Raw genomic sequence first — 22,977 nt, forward strand, 5'->3', positions numbered from 1 at the left:
ATTTTGTATATTGCACTGTTTTAATCTGGCTGTACACCGCCCTGAGTCCTTCGGGAGAAGGGCGGTATAAAAATCTAATAAAATAAATAAATAAATAAATAAAATCCAAAATGGGCCGCATGGAGACACCTGGGAGGAGAGGGGCAGCATGGGCGGGGCCAGCCGATCCCCTTTTACGACCTCCTGACAAGCGAAGTCTTATGGGGAAGCCAGATTCGCTGAACGACCACGTTACTCGTACTTCTGACGGTCAGTGTCCTGGGGTCACGTGATCCCCTTTGGCGGCCTTCTGACGAGCGAAGTTAAAGGGGAAGCCACATTCCCTTAACAACCGCGTGACTAATTTAACAACTGCGGCGATTCGCTTAACGACCGTGGCAAGAAAGGTTGTAGAAGGGGGGGGCCAAAACTCACTTAACAATTAATTGGCTTTGCGACAGACCTTTCTGGGCCCAGTACCAGTCGTAAGCCGAGGACTACCTGTATTATCCATTGATTGGCTGCCCAAAAAGCCAATTTAAAAAAAAAAAAAATTTAAAAATTTGAATTTTAATAATTTTAACTGGGGTATTTTATTTTTGGGTCAAATTTGACAGTTTTAATTTTCGGCCAATTATATAATATGTTATTTTAACTGTTGTTTTAATTTTGTATATTGCACTGTTTTAATCTGGCTGTACACCGCCCTGAGTCCTTCGGGAGAAGGGCCGTATAAAAATCTAAATAATAAATAAATAAATAAATAAATAAATAAACAAATAAACAAATAAATAAAGACACACCAGGGACTGCTGTTTTACCTTCTTCAGGTCCGATGAGCGCAGGCCTTCCTGGAGCTGGTGGGCCAAGGGCAGGACCGCAGTGGCATTGAGCCGCTGGTAATGCGAGTCGGAAACCTGGTCCAGGCGCGGCCGCTTGGAGTCCAGCGCGTCATGATCGGCTTGGGAAGGGCCAGCGTGGAACTGGGACTCGTAGCCCGACCGCCTCTCCTGAGGGCTGGAGGAAGGAGAGGAAGGCGAAGATGGGAGAGTGAGGAAGGAGCTCGGAGCTGGGAAAAAAGGCAGCCGTAGCTGCCCCCATCCTAAGGTCTCCCTCAACCGACCCAAGAAAAGTTAAGCCAAAAAAAAAAAAAATGTCACAGGTCGAAGAGAATATTTGTAGCTCAGGGTTGAACCGTGGCGGTCTTTGGGGTTCGTCGTTTTCTAGCAGACGTTTTATTACCCAACTAGGTAACATCATCAATGTTTGAAGGGAAGGGGGTTTATGGAGAGGAGGAGCGGAGGAGGAGGGAGGAAGAAGAGGAGGAGGAGGAGGAGGAGGAGGAGGCAGAGGAGAGTGGGGTCTTGGGTCTCTCGTAGCTTGGTGGTTTCCTGGCAATGTTTCTTTACCCAACTAGGTAACATCATCAATGCTAGAACGGAGTGGGGTTTACAGAGAGGAGGAGGAGCAAGAGGAGGAGGAGTTGTCAGGGGAGCGTCTTGGTTCCCTCTGAGCTTGGTGGTTTCCTTGCAGACATTCCTTTATCTAGCTAGGGAACATCGTCAGTGGTAGAAGGGATTATGTTGTGTCTTGCCCGCTCTCACAGCAGCCGGGGCCTTCTTATCTGCTCCCGAACATGGAGGAATGTATGCCTCCCGGCCCCAGTCCTGGCTCCATGCCCAGACAAGCTGCAGAGGAGGGGGCACCTCCCGGTTCCAGCCCTGGCTCCATGCCCAAGCAGGGTGCAGAGGAGGGAGCACCCCCCGGCCCCAGCCCTGGCTCCATGCCCAGGCAAACGGAGCAGCTAGACCTCTCCCCCTCCTCCACAGCATGTGAGCCTGAGGAAAGTTTATTTCCAACAGCTGCTGATTGGAGTGACCCTCGCATCAGAAGACTGGATAGGCGGAGGCAACAGAAGGAAGGGAGGGGCAGGCCTGGATAAGTGCTGAGTCATGGAGCCACACCCCATGGCCTATACAAAGGATCTGCTTTCTGGCATTCTCTGAGTCAGGCAAAGTCGAACTTATCTTGCTGAAGTCACTTTCTGGTCTCCTGCCTGCTCTGAGGACTTTGCTAGGACTTTGGGCAGAGCTGCAGAGGCAAGCCTGATTCGGATTTCCCTGACCCGGCCGTCAGCGGAGGAGTGGGACACGACAGATTAATTGATCAGGCAACTCAGCTGGGATCGCCAGAGGAGCCTGTTAAAAGCATTTTTTTTAACAAAACCTGTTTGGCCGAAGAGGTTGTAGAAAAAAAAATGCTTTTAAAAGGCTCCTCTGGCGATCCCAGCTGAGCCGTGTGATCATCAGAGACTTTTGTTTTTTTTACTTTTAAAAGCATTTTTTCGGCTGAAGAAAAAATACTTTTAAAAGTAAAAAAAAACAAAAACAACCTTTGATGATTGCGTGGCTCAGCTGGGCATGGCGGGGTGGGGTGGGGGAAGAAGGGATTTTTGCTACTGGTTCTCTGAACTACCTGCCGTCATCGCTACCAGATCAGGAGATCCGGTCCAAACAGGGAGCATTTTACCCCTGGACCTGGTGCCTTTTTTGGTGGTAAAAAAAAAATATATAAGTCAGGGTCTTATTTTCGGGGAAACACGGTAAGATAGGTTGCCCAATTACAAACCCGCACCCAGTGCTACCATCGCTCTCTTTAACCACAACCTTCTCCTGCACACTTGAGACAAAGACAGACTTGGAGCGCTTCGGAAGGTCTTCCGGTTAAAAAAAAAGGAAAAAAAATAACCAATACTCGCCGGAGAAAAAAACGCCAACGCTTACCGGTCCGAGCCAGGATGAAATTCGGAGAGCAAAGAAGGGCGACGGCGGAGCTGTTGCTGCTGCTGCAGGAGTTGGCTACCCTGGCTGACTTCCAAGTGAGAAGCGCGGAAATCCGGGACCGCAAATTCCTACGAAGGAAAGGAATGAAAGGAATAGCTGTGAGGACAGAGAGAGGCGCGTTCCTCAAGACTGAAAGGATGAGGAAGATCTACAGTGTTGGTAAATCTCTTCGGCACTGAGTGCTGATACAGGAGCACGCACGAACCTTTTCAGCACCGAAACGGGAGCACATGCCCACATGCGCAGCCCGGAAACCAGAAAAGCAGATGATCTCCTGGTTTCTACCACGCATGTATGCCCGAGGACCAGCTGTCCGGTGCGCTTATGCCAGCTCCGCCTGGGGTTTTGGAGATCCTCGCATGCCAGGAAGATGACCTTCCAGTTCCTGGCACAAACATGCACACTAGACAGCTTCGCGCACACATGCACGCCAGAAACCGGAAGACTAGGTGGCTGGTGCGCATGTGCGTGCTGGAAACCGGAAGATCATCTTCCCAGTGCGTGCATGTTTCTGGCGCTCCCGTGTGCGTGAACTCCAGCTGGCCAGCACGCCAGAGCCTGGAGGAGTAACAGGCAAAGGTTCCATGTGCCCAGAGAGATGGCTCTCCGTGCCACTTCCGGCACGCATGCAATAGGTTTGCCATCCCGAGGAAAGAACATCAGAGCCTGGGTCCACATTCTCTAAGGCAGGGGTCTGCAAACTTGGCTCTTTTAAGACTTGTGGACTTAAGCTGGCTGAGGAACTCTGGGAGTTGAAGTCCACCAGTCTTAAAAGAGCCAAGTTTGCAGACCCCTGCTCTAAGGCAGTGGTTCTCAACCTTTATAGTGCTGCGACCCCTTTAATACAATTCCCCACGATGTGGCGACCCCAACCATAAAATTATTTTCGTTTTGAATTGATCGCGCCTGAAGCCGTATTGGCTAGCGATCTGAACTGCTGGCGATTGCCTTGAGGACGGAGGCATTAAAACGGAGACTCCTCCCCTATTAAGTTTATCGCGCCTGAAGCCAGATTAGGCTAGCGATTGGGAGTGATTGCAGCTGGCTTGAGAGGGAGACATCGGAGCAAAGATTTCTCTCTTTTTTAATTCATCGCGCCTGAAGCCGAATTCGGCTAGAGATCTGAAGAGCCTGCAGCTGGCTTGTGGAGTCAACCATTGCAGTGCGATTCTTCGACTCGCAAGTATACTTCCCGTATTTCTGATGGTCTTAGGCGACCCCTGGCAAATCGTCATTCGACCCCCAACGGGGTCCTGACCCACAGGTTGAGAACCGCTGCTCTAAGGGATCTCCGAAACATCTGGCCCCCCCCTTTGGTGGCCTTCACCAACCAGTCTTCTCCGACATGGGAAAATCCCAGGGTTTATACCAGTGTTTCCCATCTTGGGCCACTTTAAGATACGTGGACTCCACCTCCCAGAATTCCCCAGCCAGCTATGCAGTTGTGGTTATCGCACCAAGGTTGCCCCGTTGTGCAACCCTCTGCAGGCTTCGAAGCACTTTCCCCCATCGGTTTTCCGGTGTTTTCCTAGAAGCTAAAAGCCAAGGTTCTAGTCCTCTTTAATCTTTGATTGTAATTGGTTTGGCTCTTGTTAACTAGCCTGTCTTTGGCAGTGTGTCTAGGGAGATAAAGGTGGGTGATTATCCGCTTTATCCCAAAAGACAACTATTTGGGACTCATTGGTGAAGGAACACAATTCACAGCTGTTGCAATAAAAGGTTTTTGGGACTACTCGTGTGTTTTACTGACTCAGGAAGCCTAGGTCAGTTGAGCCCAAAATTTACGTTGTTCAGTGAAAAATTTGAAAGCGCACATATCACTTTGGTTAACCATAGCGTCACCATGTGACTAACTCAACAACCGCAGTTGATTCACTGAACCACCGTGGCAAGACAAGGTTGTTCAACGGGGCGTAATTTGCTTACCAGCTGCCTCACTTAGCAACATAAAATTTGGGGCTCAACTGCGGTCGTATTTTGAGGACTTCCTGTTCGCAGAAGCCAGAAATCCAGGAAAGGGCCCTGCAGGATTACCCAGAACCTCCCTGGGGCCCGCTGGTGCTACTTGCCTGCTGGTGCCGGCCGCCGGGAAAGGTATACTGGACTGAATGCGCCGGATAACGGCTCTGCTCCGCGCTGAACGCTCCTTGGTTGGGAGGGTAGCTTGAGCTGGACATTGTCGTAGGCGTTTTTGCAAAGTTGTGGGATCAAGAGTGCTGGGCGACCAGGTCTCCAGGAAACGGCCTAGGAAAAGCCAGGGGAGCGTTAGGAAGCCCCAAGACCCAGGGGGAAGCAATGTTCCCTCTTTTTTAAAAAAAAAACCAAAAACCATTGGGAACACCCAGATTCCAGGATTAATGTATGGTTCAGTTTTAAGAAAATGTTGAAAATGGATATGGAGAGATCAAAAGGCAGATATGGATAGATAGAAAGATAAACAGGCAGATATGGATGGATGGATACATAGATAGATAGATAGATAGATAGATAGATAGATAGATAGATAGATAGATAGATAGATAGATAGATAGACAGATAGACAGATAGACAGATAGACAGAATAGAATAGAATAGAATAGAATAGAATAGAATAGAATAGAATAGAATAGAATAGAATAGAATAGAATAGAATAGAATAGAATTTATTGGCCAAGTGTGATTGGACACACAAGGAATTTGTCTTGGTGCATATGCTCTCAATGTACATAAAAGAAAAAGAAAAAAAATACCTTCATCAAGGTACAACATTTACAACACAAATGATGGTCATAGGGTACAATTTAACCCTTAATGATAGCAACAAAAAGTTACAGTCATACAGTCATAAGTGGAAAGAGATTGGTGATGGAAACGATGAGAAGATTAGTAGTAGTGTAGATTTAGTAAATAGTATATAAACAGATAAATAGATGATAGATAGATAGATAAGATAGATAGATAGATAGATAGATAGATAGATAGATAGATAGATAGATAGATAGATAGAATAGAATAGAATAGAATAGAATAGAATAGAATAGAATAGAATAGAATAGAATAGAATAGAATAGAATAGAATAGAATAGAATTTTATTGGCCAAGTGTGATTGGACACACAAGGAATTTGTCTTGGTGCATATGCTCTCAGTGTACATAAAAGAAAAGATACCTTCATCAAGGTACAACATTTACAACACAATTGATGGTCAATATATCAATATAAATCATAAGGATTGCCAGCAACAAGTTATACAGTCATAAGTGGAAAGAGATTGGTGATGGGAACTATGAAACGATTAATAGTAGTGCAGATTCAGTAAATAGTCTGACAGTGTTGAGGGATAGATAGATAGATAGATAGATACATAGACAGACAGACAGACAGACAGACAGACAGACAGACAGACAAGGATAAATAGACAAGAGAAATATGGATGGATGGATGGATAAATGGAGTGATACAGAAATATGGATAGACAGATAGACATGGATAGAGCATGGATAGATATGGCGATATAGAATAGAATAGAATTCTTTATTGGCCAAGTGTGATTGGACACACAAGGAATTTGTCTTAGGTGCATAGGCTCTCCGTGTACATAAGGAGAATAAAATACATTCATCAAGAAAAAAAAGAGACAACATTTAGTGATAGTTGCAGGGCAGTGATGGCTAACATTTTTTTCCTCGGGTGCCAAAAGTGCGTACCCATAGTACAATGCCCCCCCCCCGGTGCATGTCCTGCCCCCCGCATGTGCACGTGACACCTCCCCCTCGTGCATGCACACGGGATGCCCTCCCCGCGCCCCATTTTGGGCCTAGCAGGCCTCTCTGAAGCCTCCGGAGGCTGGAGACAGCCCCTGGACGTCTGGTAGGCCTGTTTTTCGCCCTCCCTAGGCTCTGGAGGCTTTCCTGGAGCCTCCAGGAGGACGAAAAGGGCCTCCCCAGCCCTACAGAGGCTGGAAACGGCCTGTTTCCGGACTTCCGGTAGGCCCATTTTTCGCCCTCCACAGGCTCTGGAGGCTTTGGAAACGGCTTGTTTCCGTACTTGCAGTAGACCCGGTTTTTGCCCTCCCGGAGCCTCCGAGCGAGCCCTGTACTTACCTGGCATCCAAAACGGGCCGCATGGAGGCTCCGTTCCTGTCCTATTGTTTTCTTTCATTATATCCAATCAATATAGTTATTGCATACTCATGCTTATATATATATATATATATATATATATATATATATACTTATATATTATATAGTTACTTTCATGCTTATGCTTATATGGTCTTATGTGGTCTTTCGGGTGCGCTTCAAGATCCTGGTTACCACCTTTAAAGCGCTCCATGGCTTAGGACCCGGGTACTTACGAGACCGCCTGCTGTTACCGTATGCCTCCCATCGACCCGTACGCTCTCACAGAGAGGGCCTTCTCAGGGTGCCGTCCGCCAAACAATGTCGGCTGGCGGCTCCCAGGGGTAGGGCCTTCTCTGTGGGAGCACCGACGCTCTGGAACGAACTCCCCCCAGGCTTACATCAAGTTCCTGATCTTCGGACCTTCCGTCGTGAGCTAAAAACATACTTATTTATTTACTCAAGCAGGACTGGCATAAATAGTTGATTTTAATTTGGGGTTTTAGAGATTTTAAATATTTGTAAATTTTTAAATTTTCTAATTATCGGCCATTTATTAATAGCTTCTTTTAATTTCTTTTAATTGTATATACTCTGTATTTTATTTCGGCTGTACACCGCCCTGAGTCCTTCGGGAGAAGGGCGGTATAAAAATCTAATAAAATAAATAAATAAATAAATATACTGTTGTGATAAAATAAATAAATAAATAAAATAAGTGTGTCGCCCGCATGCACAGCTGAGCCCCGAAAATCAGCTGGCCTGCAGGAAGGCTTATAAATATTTTTAGGGGTTTATTTTCAGGGGAGGGCTTATTTTCAGGGAGGGCTTACTTTCAGGAAAAGGTAGACCATAGATATAGAGATGTTAAAGAGATGGTAGACATGGGTGGATGGATGGATGGAAGACAGACACAGAACCGACAAGGTCACCTCCATGCAAAGCTCTACTGCTAAGCTACCTTTCCACCAGCCCGGGAGGCAGGACCAGACGGAGAGGTGTCTACCAGACGGAGAGGTGCCCCCCCCCAGCAGGACCAGATGGAGAGGTGGCCCCCCCAGCAATACCCCAAAGGCTTTCAAGCCAAGGGGCCAAGGAGGAGTAAGAGCCAACGCCTGGCAGGAGGGGCTCTTCCACAAAGATGGTGAGCCGACCTCAGGACAGAGGGGGGGGGGTCCACAGAAATCTAGCTCGTTTCTCCTTCAGCAGTGGACCATCTGGGGGTCCTGCTGTTTTCTGGAGCAGGGGTCTCCAACCTTGGCAACTTTAAGACTTGTGGACTTCAGCAAAGCTGGCTGAGGAACTCTGGGAATTGAAGTCCACAAGTTACTAAGGTTGAAGACTCCTGTTCTGGAGAACAAAGGCTACAACCTTGACCAGCGATCCGGCTGGTTGGGTCTTTACGGGGAATAGAATCCAAATTGGGGAGGAGGAGGTGTTATTAGACCTCTTAAAGAACGCCCCACTCCCATGCCCCATGGACAGAGGCACTGAATTTCGGTCCTACAAAATAAAACTAAAAAATAGTGAAGAGAAGGACCAGGGGAGAGAGGATAGCAGTCTTCCAATATTTGAGGGGCTGCCCCAGAGAGGAGGAAGGGGGTCAAGCTATTCTCCAAAGCACCCCGAAGGCCAGACAAGGAACAATGGATGGAACTGAACAAGGAGAGAGATTCAACCTGGAAATAAGGAGACATTTCCTGACAGTGAGAACAATCAACCCATGGAACAGAAGTTGCCTTCGGAAGTTGTGGGAGCTTCATCATTGGAAGCTTTCAAGAAGAGACTGGAATGCCCTCGGTCAGAAATGGTGCTTGGGGGTGGGGGGGTTGGACTAGATGACCTGCAAGGTCCCTTCCAACTCTGTTAATCTGTAAACCACTGCCACAAAAATGGCAGGTCAATCTTCCCCTCTCTTGATCACTGGTAGCTAGTGGCAAATGACATGTTTTGAATTCGAAAAAGCTTCAAGTTCAAAATCCGGTTTCTCGCTTAAAAACCAGCTGCTCTGATCACCCAGGAAGGATCCCGAGAGTGAAACTATCTCACTTAAAGCTCAAAATACCCGTTTCTAATTCAAGAATATTTCCTTTATGGGCGAGACAGCCTTTAAGCAGGAAAAAAAAATCCCTACTCAAAATTCAAAATGCTTTGCAGGCTGCAATGGTTGGCCAGTCACTTGTGTTTGCCAAGTCAGATTTCCCAACCTTATGATTGTATCCTTCCTTCCTTCCTTCCTTCCTTCCCTTCCTTCCTTTCTCCAACTTATTTACTTCCTTACCTTTCTTTCCTCCCTCCCTCCCTCCCTCCATCTTTGCGTCCTTCCTTCCTTCAACTTCCTTCCTTCCTTTTTCCTTCTTTCCTTCAACTAGCTAACTTAGTTACGGTACTTACTTTTCTTTCTTCCTTTCCTCCCTCTCTCCATCTTTGCTTCCTTCCTTCCTTCCTTTAACTTCCTTCCAATCGTCCTTCCTTCTTTCGTTCAACTGTTACTTACTTTCCTTTCTTCCTTTCCTCCCTCCCTCTGTTCTTTCCTTCCTTCCATTTGTTTATCCTTGTTTCCTTCAACTAAGTTACTTACTTTCCTTTCTTCCCTTCCTCTCTCCTTCCATCTTTGCTTCCTTTCTTCCTTCCTTCAACTTCCTTTCCTCCCTCCCTTCATTTTCCTTCCTTCCTTCAACTTCCTTCCTTCCTTTTTCCTTCTTTCCTTCAATTAAGTTCCTTTCCTTTCTTCCTTTCCTCCCTCCTTCCATCTTTGCTTGCTTCCTTCCTTTCTTCAACTTCCTTCCTTCCTCCCTCCGCCATCCATCCATCTATCCACCCACCCAATTTTTGTACCTGCCCATCTCAGCCAAGTGACTCTGGGCTGTTTACAATTCTAAAATTCAAAAACTATAAAGCTATCCAAAGGATCCATAGAAGCAGCTGAGACAGTTAAGCAACTGATATGAAAGCCAAGAAACTTGACCCTTAACACATTTTCACTCCTCGAATTACAACCGTTTATTTTAACAATGGGTCAAAGTTACAACAGCCCTGAAAAAAAAAAACAACTTACATCCAGTTACTCACACTTAACAATCGTCTCAGCATGCAACGGACTCATGCAGGCAGTCCTCGACTTAAAACAGTTCATTTAGTGACCGTTCGAAGCTATAATGGCACTGAAAAAAGTGACGACAGATGACCAATATTTCACATCGATGACCGCTGCAGCATCCCCTCGTGGTCACGTGATTTATATTCGCTCTTGGCAACTGACTCATACTTATGACGGTTGCATCGTCCCACGGACACCTTTTGTGACCTTCTGACAATCAAAGGGCAATGGGAAAGCCAGGATTCACTTAACAAACGTGACAAGTCGTAAAATGGGGCAAAACTCTCTTAACAAATTTCTCATTCGGCAACACAAATGACGGGCTTACTGTGGTCGTAAAGTCAAGGACTTGCCTGTATTTATGAAGGTCGCTGCATCCCGGAGCCACGTGATCCCCTTTTGTGACCTTCTGACAAGCTTAAAGACTGTGTTATTACTGTAATTTCTCAAAAAATAAGACGGGGTCCATGGTATCCTGCTGCGCCGGTTGGAGGGATTGGGAGTGGGAGGCACCGTTTATCGGTGGTTCTCCTCCTATCTCTCTGACCGGTCGCAGACGGTGTTGACAGGGGGGCAGAGGTCGGCCCCGAGACGCCTCACTTGTGGGGTGCCTCAGGGGTCGATTCTCTCGCCCCTCTTGTTCAACATCTATATGAAGCCGCTGGGTGAGATCATCAGTGGTTTCGGTGTGAGGTACCAGCTGTACGCTGATGACACTCAGCTGTACTTTTCCACACCGGACCACCCCAACGAAGCTATCGAAGTGCTGTCCCGGTGTCTGGAAGCCGTACGGGTCTGGATGGGAGAAACAGGCTCAAGCTCAATCCCTCCAAGACGGAGTGGCTGTGGATGCCGGCATCCCGGTACAGTCAGCTGCAGCCGCGGCTGACTGTTGGGGGCGAGTCATTGGCCCCAATGGAGAGGGTGCGCAACTTGGGCGTCCTCCTGGATGGACGGCTGTCTTTCGAAGACCATTTGACGGCTGTCTCCAGGAGAGCTTTTTACCAGGTTCGCCTAATTCGCCAGTTGCGCCCCTTTCTAGACCGGGATGCCCTATGCACGGTCACTCATGCTCTCGTGACATCTCGTCTGGATTACTGCAATGCTCTCTACATGGGGCTCCCCTTGAGGAGCACCCAGAGACTCCAGGTAGTTCAGAATGCGGCTGCGCGGGTGATAGAGGGAGCCCCTCGTGGCTCCCATGTGACACCCCTCCTGCGCAGACTGCACTGGCTGCCTGTGGCCTTCCGGGTGCGCTTCAAGGTTTTGGTAATGATCTTCAAAGCGCTCCATGGCATAGGGCCGGGCTACTTACGGGACTGTCTGTTGCCACCGAATGCCTCTCACCGACCCGTGCGCTCTCACAGAGAGGGACTCCTCAGGGTGCCGTCGGCCAGGCAGTGCCGGCTGGCGACGCCCAGGGGAAGGGCCTTTTCTGTGGGGACTCCCACCCTCTGGAACGAGCTTCCCCCAGGACTTTGCCAACTTCCTGACCTTCAAACCTTCCGCCGCGAGCTTAAGACACATCTATTTATCTGCGCAGGACTGGACTAGAATTTTTAAATTTTTAAATGTTTAAATTTTAAATCTGGTTTTAAATGGGGTTTTATTATTTATATCTCTATTTTAAATATTCGGCCTATGTAATAAGTTTTTTAAATTAATGTTTTACTCTGTATATATATATATATATATGTTTTTATATGGCTGTAAACCGCCCTGAGTCCCTATGGAGATAGGGCGGTATAAAAGTGTGAATAATAAATAAATAAATAAATAAATATTAATGTTTGCGCCAAAAGATACATTAGGATTTATTTTCTGGTTAAGGTCTTATTTTCGGGGAAATACGATAATCGTAGAACTGCGTGACTCACGAAACAATGGCGGCATGGAAGGTCATAAAAAGGGCCCAAAACTCAACTATCTCGCTTAGCAACATAAATTGGGGCTCCACTGTGGTTGTAAGTCGAGGACTACCTGTATTTATGACGGTCACAGAGTCCCGGGGGTCACGTGATCCCGTTTCGCGACCTTCTGACAAGCAAAGCCGATGGGTAAGGCGGGTTCACTTAATGACCACGTGACTCACTTAGCAACAGCAGTGATTCTCTGGGGCAGGATAGGTCGTAAAGTGGGGGAATGACTTCCCTTAATGACTTTCTTGCCCAGCACAAAAATGTTGGCTTCAACATTTCTGATTGTAAGTCGAGAACTATCCATCTGGTTTTCCCAAAATACAAAGACTTTTTGAGTGGGCCAGGCGTACATAGTTTGCCTTAAAACAGGGGTCTCCAACCTTGGCAACTTTATAGAATAGAATTTTTTTATTGGCCAAGTGTGATTGGACACACAAGGAATTTGTCTTGGTGCAGATGCTCTCAGTGTACATACAACACAAATGATGGCCATAGTGTACAAATTCAATACTCAATATCATTAAGTCATAGGCTACAAAAGAGAAGAGAAGAATAGAATAGAATAGAATAGAATAGAATAGAATAGAATAGAATAGAATAGAATAGAATAGAATAGAATAGAATAGAATAGAATAGAATAGAATAGAATAGAATAGAATAGAATTTTATTGGCCAAGTGTGATTGGACACACAAGGAATTTGTCTTGGTGCAGATGCTCTCAGTGTACATAAAAGAAAAGATACGTTCATCAAGGTACAATATTTACAACACAATTGATGATCAATATATCAATATAAATCAACTTTAAGACTTGTGGACTTCAATTCCCAGAGTTTGGCTGAGGAAACTCTGGGAATTGAAGTCCACAAGTCTTAAAGTTGCCAAGGTTGGAGACCCCTGCCTTAAACCACCCATAAAAACCCAGAAAATTCTTTTAAATTCTTTTAAATGGGAGTTTTTCTAACTCAGCCATTTCCCCTCACTTAAGTAGTTTCCTCTCTCTGGAGGCAGGTCAATGACCTTGGCTTTTTTCATCCCTCACAAAGCTGGAAGATTATCTCTAGCGCCTTCTTAAAAACGAAAATGCCTATCTTTGACAGACAAAATAAAAACAGTGGAAAGTTTCCCCGTGGTTTTTATTAACGGATTCACAGAGCTGGAAAGGACCTTGGAGATCTTCTAGTTCAACTCCCTCCTCAGACAGGAGACCATATACCATTCCAGATAAATGGCTGTCCAGTCTCTTCTTAAAAACCTCCAGTGGGAGGGGGGAGGGGGAAGGTGGGAAGGAAGGAAGGAAGGAAGGAAGGAAGGAAGGAAGGAAGGAAGGAAGGAAGGAAGGAAGGAAGGAAGGGAAGGAAGGAAGGAAGGAAGGAAGGAAGGAAGGAAGGAAGGAAGGAAGGAAGGAAAGGAAAGGAAAGAAGGAAGGAAGGATAGTAGAATAACTGAATTGGAAGGGACCTTGGAGGTCTTCTAGTCTAGTCCCTTGCTCAAGCAGGGGACCCTCTACCATTTCAGGCAGGTAGCTGTCCAGTCTATTCTTAAAAATCTCCAGTGATGGAGAAGGAAGTAAAGGAAGGAAGGAAGGAAAGGAACGAAGGGAAGGAAAGGAAGAAAGGAAGGAAGGAAGGAAGGAAGGAAGGGAAGGAAGGGAAGGGAAGGGAAGGAAAGGAAGGAAGGAAGGAAGGAAGGAAGGAAGGAAGGAAGGAAGGAAGGAAGGAAGGAAGGAAGGAAGGAAAGGAAGGAAGAAGGAAGGAAGGAAGGAAGGAAGGAAGGAAGGAAGGAAGGAAGGAAGGAAGGAAGGAAGGAAGGAAGGAAGGAAGGAAGGAAGGAAGGAAGGAAGGAAGGAAGGAAGGAAGGAAGGAAGGAAGGGAAGGAGGGAAGGAAAGGAAAGGAAAGAAGCAGGCAGGTGGCTGTTCAGTCTATTCTTAAAAATCTCCAGTGATGGAGAAGGAAAGGAAGGGAAGGAAAGGAAGGAAGGAAGAAAGGGAAGGGAGGGAGGAAAGGAAGGAAGGAAGGAAGGAAGGAAGGAAGGAAGGAAGGAAGGAAGGAAGGAAGGAAGGAAGGAAGGAAGGAAGGAAGGAAGGAAGGAAGGAAGGAAGGAAGGGAAGGAAAGGAAGGAAGGAAGGAAGGAAGGAAGGAAGGAAAGGAAGGAAGGAAGGAAGGAAGGAAGGAAGGAAGGAAGGAAGGAAGGAAGGAAGGAAGGAAGGAAGGAAGGAAGGAAGGAAAGGAAGGAAGGGAAGGAAGGAAGGAAGGAAGGAAGGAAAGGAAAGGAAAGAAGGAAGGAAGGATAGTAGAATAACTGAATTGGAAGGGACCTTGAAGATCTTCTAGTCTAACCCCCTGCTCAAGCAGGAGACCCTCTACCATTTCAGTGATGGTACCTCCAGTGATGAGGAAGGAAGGAAGGAAGGAAGGAAGGAAAGAAGGAAGGAAGGAAGGAAGGAAGGAAGGCATAATAATAAGAGTTGGAAGGGACCTTGGAGGTCATCTAATCCAGTGGTCACCAACTGGTGGTCCGTAGACCACAGGTGGTCTGCGAGAAAATTTTAGTGGTCTGCAGAAAAATTATCTGCATTTTTTATATTGCACCAAATACTATTTTAGGGATGCGGTGGCTCAGGGGCTAGGACGTTGAGCTTGTCGATCGAAAGGTCGGCAGCTCAGCGGTTCGAATCCCTAGTGTGCCGTGTAATGGGGTGAGCTCCTGTGACTTGTCCCAGCTTCTGCCAACCTAGCAGTTTCGAAAGCACGTAAAAAATGCAAGTAGAAAAAATAGGGACCACCTTTGGTGGGAAGGGAACAGCGTTCCGTGCGCCTTTGGCGTTGAGTCATGCCGGCCACATGACCACGGAGACGTCTTTGGACAGCGCTGGCTCTCCGGCTTTGAAACTGAGATGAGCACCGCCCCCTAGAGTCGGGAACGACTAGCACATATGTGTGAGGGGAACCTTTACCTTTACTAAATACTATTTATTTTTTTTAAAAACCATATTAGTGGTCCCTGGGATTTAAAATTATGGATTTAGTGGCCCCTGAGGTCCAAAAGGTTAGTGACCCCTGATCTGGTCCAACCGCCTCTTCAGGCAGGAGACCCTATTATTCCAGACAAATGGCTGCCAGTCTCTTCTTAAAAACCTCCAGTGGAAGGGAGGGAGGGAGGGAGGGATAACCAAGTTGGAAGGGACCTTGGACGTCATCTAGTCCAACCCCCTGCTCAAGCAGGAGACCCTGTACCATTTCAGACAAGTGGCTATCCAATCTCTCAATCTCTTAAAAACCTCCAGCGATGAAACACCCACAACTCCTGGTGGCAAGCTGTTCCACTGGTTAATTGTTCCCACTGTCCTGTAAATTCTCATTTCTAGGTTGTTTCTCTCCTTGATGAGTTCCCATCTGGGGCTTTGGAGAATAGGTTGAACCCCCCCCCCTTTCTTTGTGACAGCCTCTCAAATATTGGAAGACTATCAGGTCACCCCAATCCTCCTTTTCATTAAACTTGACGTACCTAATATTTCAATCTCCAGTCCCCTAACCATTAATTCTTTCATAGGAGACCTTCCAGAGCAGGGGTCTCCAACCTTGGCCACTTTAAGCCTGGAGGACTTCAACTTCCAGAATTCCCCAGCCAGCTTGACATAGTGTAAGCCGCCCTGAGTCTTCGGAGAAGGGCGGGATATAAATGCAAATTTAAAAAAAAAACCAGTGCCAGCCATCGGAAGGCGGATATCACCCAAGTTTTCATTTAAGAAAGAAACGACCATTCTAAAAAGGAAACAGAAAGACCAAAACATCTCCTTGCTTAACAATCGCAACCGGATAAACAGAGATTACACCAAGATTAACATCGGACTGTCAAGCAGTAAACAATACCTCAGTCCAGGAACTCCCAACGGAGACAAACAATCAAACAAATTAACCACATCCTAATCGAGGAACAGTCCCAACAACACCCGACAGAAAAAGCCACGTGTACTGTGCATGAAACAAGAGCAAACCCCACTCCCTTCTAGCACTGATGATGTTACCTAGTTGGGTCATGAAACGTCTGCAAGAAAACCAGCCAAGCTCAGAGAGGACCAAGGACCCCACAGCCACTCTTCTCCTCCTCCTCCTTCCTTCCTTCCTTCCTTCCTTCCTTCCTTTCTTTCTTTGTTCCTTCCTTCCTCCCTCCCTCCCTTCTAGCACTGATGATGTTGCCTAGTTGGGTCATGAAACATCTGCAAGAAAACCACCAAGCTCAGAAAGGATCAAGGACCTCACAGTTCTCCTCCTTCCTTCCTTCCTTCCTTCCTTCCTTCCTTCCTTCCTTCCTTCCTTCCTTCCTTCCTTCCTTCCTTTCTTTGTTCCTTCCTTCCTTCCTCCCTCCCTCCCTTCTAGCACTGATGATGTTGCCTAGTTGGGTCATGAAACATCTGCAAGAAAACCACCAAGCTCAGAAAGGATCAAGGACCTCACAGTTCTCCTCCTTCCTTCCTTCCTTCCTTCCTTCCTTCCTTCCTTCCTTCCTTCCTTCCTTCCTTCCTTCCTTCCTTCCAGCACTGATAATGTTCCCTAGTTGGGTCATGAAACCTCTGCAAGAAAAAAATCAAGTTCAGAGGGCACCCAAGACGCCACATCCTCCTGCTCCCCTTCTCCTTCCTCTGCTCTGCAGACCTCACACCCTTCTAATCCTGATGATGTAACCTAGCTGGGTCATGAAACGTCTGCAAGAAAACAACCAGGCTCAGAAAGTACCAAGGACCTCACGGTCATCCTCCTCCTCCTCCTCCTCCTCTCTGCAAACCCCACTCCCTTCTAGCACTGATGATGTTAGCTAGCTGGGTCATGAAACTTCTACAAGAAAACAACCAAATTCAGAGAACACCAAGGATCCCTCAGTCTTCCTCCACCCCCTCCTGGCACTGATAATGTTCTCTAGTTGGGTCATGAAATGTCTGCAAGAAAACAATTAAGCTCAGAGAGCACCCAGGACGCCACATCCTCCTACTCCCTTTCTCCTTCCTCCGCTCTGCAAACCCCACTCCCTTCTAGCACTGATGATGTAGCCTAGCTGGGTCAGAAAACGTCTGCAAAGAAAACCACCCAGCGCACAGAGCACTTGGAACCCCCGCAACAGGAGTATCAAAGGAGGTTTTACCTTCGGGATAAAGGGCCGTTTAAATAAGGATGCAGTGCCCTAATTCTCTGAAAGCCACAAATCTTGTTGGGACTGACACCTGAATATGCAAATCAATGCCACAGCGGGTTCGGCTTCTCCCTTCCTGTTTTGAATCCAGCAAGGGAAACAAGGTGAGCTCAGACTAAGATCAGAGACTACCTGTCAGCTAGTTTTGATTGATTGTCGGAAAGGAGGGAGCAGCCATTATTAATTGCCTTCCTTGTCCCAGCAGATATGTGGGGGGGGAGACAGGGGGGAGACAGGGGAAGTGTTGTCCCGGTGTCTGGAAGCCGTATGGGTCTGGATGGGGAGGAACAGGCTCAAGCTCACTCCCTCCAAGACGGAGTGGCTGTGGATGCCGGCACCCCGGTACAGTCAGCTGCAGCCGTGGCTGACTGTTGGGGGCGAGTTACTGGCCCCAATGGAGAGGGTGCGCAACTTGGGCGTCCTCCTGGATGAACGGCTGTCCTCCAGGAGAGCTTTTTACCAGGTCCGCCTGGTTCGCCAGTTGCGCCCCTTCCTAGACCGGGATGCCCTATGCACGGTCACTCATGCGCTCGTGACATCTCGTCTGGATTACTGCAATGCTCTCTACATGGGGCTCCCCTTGAGGGGCATCCGGAGGCTTCAGTTAGTTCAGAATGCGGCTGCGCGGGTGATAGAGGGAGCCCCTCGTGGCTCCCATGTGACACCTCTCCTGCGCAGACTGCACTAGCTACCTGTGGCCTTCCGGGTGCGCTTCAAGGTTCTGGTGACTATCTTCAAAGCGCTCCATGGCATAGGGCCGGGATACTTACGGGACCGTCTACTGCTACCGAATGCCTCTCACCGACCCGTGCGCTCTCACAGGGAGGGACTCCTCGGGGTGCCGTCGGCCAGACAGTGTCGGCTGGCGACACCCAGGGGAAGGGCCTTCTCTGTGGGGGCCCCCACCCTCTGGAACGAGCTTCCCCCAGGACTTCGCCAACTTTCCGACCTTCGAACCTTTCGCCGCGAGCTTAAGACACATCTATTTATTTGCGCAGGACTGGACTAGATTTTAAATTCGAATTGGTTTTAATGGGGATTTTATTATTTTTATTGTCATTTTTAATTATTCGGCCATTTGTAATAAGTTTTTTAATGGATGTTTTATTTGTATTTATATGTATATTTTTATTTGGCTGTGAACCGCCCTGAGTCCCTAGGGAGATAGGGCGGTATAAAAATACGAAAAATAAATAAAAATAAATAAATAAAAATAAATCGGGGGGGGAGGGGGTGTTACAATCTAAACCCGGTCGAAGATCTGCAGCTGAGTTCTACATTTCACGAGAACTGTCACTAAATGGGGCCTCGTAGCTTCTCCTGTTCCATACCCTTTTAAAAATGTGTATTATTGTATATATATATATATTTTGGGGGGGGAATATTACAATACACGTAGTCCCCGACTTACAACAGTTCATTTAGCAACCGTTCAAAGTTGCAACAGCACTGAAAAAGCAAATTAGGATCATTTTTCACACTTACGACCGTCGCAACCTCCCCGCGGTCCCGAGGATCAAAATTCAGACATGTTTTGGCCACTGACTCGTATTTATGACGGTTGCAGTGTCCCAGTGGGTCACCTTTTGTGACCTCCTGAGAGGCAAAGTCAATCGGGGGCGTTGCTAACTTAACAACTGAAGTGATTCACTTAGCGACGGGTGCCATGGAAGGCCGTAAAACGGGGTTAAAAATTCACTGAAGAAATGTTTCACTTAGCAACAGGAATATTGAGCTCAATTGCGGTCATAAGCCAAGGACTCCCTGGCTTCCGTCAGTCTGATAAAGGACTCCAGTAAACACAAAAGTTTCTATTTTATTCTATTCTATTTTGGGATCTTAAGCTCAGGATTCTCTCCTTCAATAAGTATAAATAAATAGCCAGGTTGCCTTAATATTTTTGATCTACTACAGCAATTCACTTTGCAATCGAAGTTACAACAGCACTTAAGAAAGCGACTTAGGACTATTTTTTCACACTTATGACCATACTCATTTATTTATTATTAAACTGTTTGCCGCCCTTCCTGCTGCACCCCTGTGGCCACGTCATCAAAATTCAGACGCTTGGCAATTGACTCATATTTATGACGGTTGCAAGGAGGGGGGTGTCATTCGATCCCATTTTGTGACCATCTGACAATGGGAAAGCCCGATTCACTTAACATCTGTGTTAGCAACTTAACAACTCCAGCAATTCACTTAATAACAGGTGGCAAGAAAGGTTGTAAAATGGGGCAGAATTCACTTAACAACTGTCTTGCTTAGCATTGGAAAATTTGGGCTCAACTGTGGCCGTAAGTAGAGGACTATCTGGCATTTACCAAATTTACGTCCTATTCTCCAAACCGCAAAAGACATTGTCTGCTGAAGTGGATTAATAATATTTGGTACTATTATGAGTAATTTCGTAGCTTCGCAATAGGTTTGCTTCAATTCATATTCTTGTGGCCTGTCATATTGTCAAATGTTTGCTGACCAAAAAATGTTTTAAGTGCATTTCCACATAACCATAGACATGTTCACAAAAAAGGCTGTCATAAAAAATATTTCATATATTGGTCTGCGTGTTGAACAGGACAACTCTGTATATGTAGCTGTAAGTAGTATGTAGATAATATGATGTATTTATTATATAAATGTATATAATACACTTGGTTAGAAAGCGTGATTGCGTATTAGTCAACTTTCTCAGACTTTTAAAGAATTACCGACAATAACCTCAAACTTTTCAAAGACTTCACGTACGTCATTTTAACACAACAATTTCTCAGCTGTACTTGAAAGTACTGATAAATGCAATTTCACAATATCAGATAAACAAAGAGAGTCAGTTTGACCTAGTTAGAAGCCAAGAGACTCTGAGTTATAGTTCTGCCATAGAAATGAAAACCACCTGGGTGACTTTGGGCCAATCAACAGGAGACTAAGGGTTCTGGTCCCGCCTTAGGTATGAAAGCCAGCTGTGGGACTGTAGGCCAATCACCACCGGACAATGAGTTCCAGTCCCGCCTTAGGCATCAAAGCTGTGTGACTTTGGGCCAATCACCAGGAGACGGTGAGTTCTAGTCCCGTTTTAGGCATGACACCTGGGTAGGTACCGGAACTTACTGGACTGGTCACTCTCTCTCAGGCCAGCCCACCTCACAGGGTTGTTGTAGCGAGGAGAATAAAAGGAAGAATATTACATCTGTTTTCCCCTTGAGTTATTTATTAAAATAATAAAGACAGGATAAAAAAAAAAAGTCTTAAACAAGCCCAATAACATTGCTGGTTATCATCGTCACCATTTTGCAGACTTCAAGGCCTTGAGACCAGACAATTTTAATCTTTCTAAGGCCACAGGATACATTTATAATTTTGTTTTCTACCAATTTTCCAAGCAACGCATGGCCCTCCCCTATCCATTACAGGCAGTCCTTGACTTACGACCACAATGGAGGCCAAAATTTCTGCTGCTAAGTGAGACATTTAAATAAATAAAATATTTGCAGACCCCTCGCATCCTGGACATAAACTGTTTTAACTCCTACCCTCAAAACGACACTACAGAGCACTGCACACCAGAACAACTAGACACAAGAACAGTTTTTTCCCGAAGGCCATCACTCTGCTAAACAAATAATTCCCTCAACACTGTCAAACTATTCACTAAGTCTGCACTACTATTAATTGTTTCATAGTTCCCATCACCAATCTCTTTCCACTTATGACTGTATGACTATAACTTGTTGCTGGCAATCCTTATGATTTATATTGATATATTGACCATCAATTGTGTTGTAAATGTTGTACCTTGATGAACGTATCTTTTCTTTTATGTGCACTGAGAGCTTGTTCACCAAGACAAATTCCTTGTGTGTCCAATCACACTTGGCCAATAAAATTCTATTCTATTCTATTCTATTATTAAGTGAGTTTTACGACCTTCCTTGCCACAGTTCTAAAGTGAATCACTGCAGTTCTTAAGTTAACAACGTGGTTGTTAAGTGAATCTGGCTTCCCCATTGACTCCTGCTTGCCAGGAGATCGTAAAAGGGGGTCACGTGACCCCGGGACACTGGAAACGTCATAAATACGAGTCAGCGGTCAAAGTGTCCAGATTTTGATCACGTGACTATGGGGGTGCTGCTGCAACTGTTGCGTGAAAACTGGTCCCAAGTCACTTTTTTTCAGCGCCATTCTAACTTCAAACGGTCACTAAATGTAGCGTTGGAAGTCGAGGACTAACCGTATAAAGTGATTTATTTATTTTTTTAAATTCCATTGTGCAGCATTGGAGCTGGGACTTCCAAACACCTGGTTCAAAATTAAATCCCCTTCTCGCCACCCAATTTGACACAAAGATCAAAGACACCGCTTAAGTTCCTCTGAATTTTAAGAGGAAATAACAGGAGATAATAATAGATACTGAGCAAAAAAAAAATTGACCTTTTTTTTTTTTTTGCTAGATTAAAAAAGGTGAGGCAGGCAGACAATAATTTTCATCAACCTTCAATATTTATCAAAAACTGCAGCTGGGGAGGGAAGGGCTTACTTATAAGACTACTTCAGCTTCAATCGCAACAATACACGAGCAAACAATAGATTTAAACTTAATGTTAACCGCTTCAATCTTGATTGCAGAAAATATGACTTCTGTAACAGAGTTGTTAATGCTTGGAAACACACTATTTGACTCCGTGGTCTCTTCTCAAGATCGCAAAAGCTTTAACCAAAAACTGTCTACTATTGACCTCACCCCATTCCTAAGAGGTCCGTAAGGGGCGTGCATAAGAGCACAAACGTGCCTACCGTTCCTGTCCTATTGTTTTCTTTCATTATATCCAATTAATGTAGTTATTGCATGCTTATGCTTATATATATATGCTTATATATTATATAGTTACTTTCATGCTTATGCTTATATATACTGTTGTGACAAAATAAATAAATAAATAAATAAAATAATTTCCCCTTTCTCTTTAATTCCAGCAACTTTAAAGTGTTTTTTTATATTTTATATTCAGAACTGTGTTATCATTTTACTGCACTGGAAGCCGCCTTTTTAGAGAGCACTTGGAGGTTCATCTGTGTCCTCAGGGTCACCGGAGTGGTGCAAATGGTTCCTGTAGTCTGCAAATTTTTTTCCTCTGGGAATCCGTTCCTACTCCCACACCATTCCAAGGGAGTTCATCCCAAATTGCATAGCTAAAAGTCCGTGGAGATTCTCCGTCATCCACGTCACGGTTGTTCCAAAGGGGCTTTTTTTTCAGGAAGCAACTGGACTTTCTTGCTTTTTCTCTGAAGACATTTCACTTCTCATCCAAGAAACTTCTTCAGCTCTGACCGGATGGTGGGGAAGGAAAGGATTTATATTCCTTGCAGATTAGCTGGTCATTTGCATCCTTTGAGAGGGTCGTTGAGGCCACTTGGAGGTTCGTCTGTGTCGTCAGGGTCACCTGAGTGGTGCAAATGGTTCCTGCAGTCTGCAATTTTTTTCCTATGGAAATCCATTCCTACTCCCACACCATTCAAAGCAGGGGTCTCCAACCTTGGTCCCTTTAAGACTTGTGGACTTCAACTCCCAGAGTCCCTCAGCCAGCAAAGCTGGCTGAGGAACTCTGGGATTTGAAGTCCACAAGTCTTAAAGGGACCAAGGTTGGAGACCCCTGATTCAAAAGATGTCCATCCCAATTTGTGTAGCTAAACGTGTGTAGAATGCTGTGAGAGTAGAAACAGATTTCCAGAGGAAAAAAATTGCAGACTACAGGAACCATTTGCACCACTCGGGTGACCCTGAGGACACAGACGAACCTCCAAGCGGCCTCAACGACCTTCTAAAAGGATGCAAATGACCAGCTTTG

General features: G+C 45.9%; 1 protein-coding gene across 1 annotated transcript in view; it reads right to left on the minus strand.

The window, feature by feature from the left end:
• Nucleotides 1–22,977, minus strand: part of NCOR1 (nuclear receptor corepressor 1) — a 195,279-nt gene that overhangs the window by 163,143 nt on the left and 9,159 nt on the right. The window contains exons 2-4 of the mRNA XM_058163993.1: nt 4,892–5,066; nt 2,763–2,890; nt 801–996 (exon numbers count right to left, since the gene is read on the minus strand). Of these exons, the coding sequence (XP_058019976.1) occupies nt 801–996; nt 2,763–2,890; nt 4,892–4,999 (432 nt within the window). The 5' untranslated portion in view covers nt 5,000–5,066. The remainder of the gene's footprint in view (nt 1–800; nt 997–2,762; nt 2,891–4,891; nt 5,067–22,977) is intronic.

The sequence above is a fragment of the Ahaetulla prasina genome, chromosome 1 (assembly GCF_028640845.1).
Source record: "Ahaetulla prasina isolate Xishuangbanna chromosome 1, ASM2864084v1, whole genome shotgun sequence".
Classification (NCBI taxonomy): domain Eukaryota; kingdom Metazoa; phylum Chordata; class Lepidosauria; order Squamata; family Colubridae; genus Ahaetulla; species Ahaetulla prasina.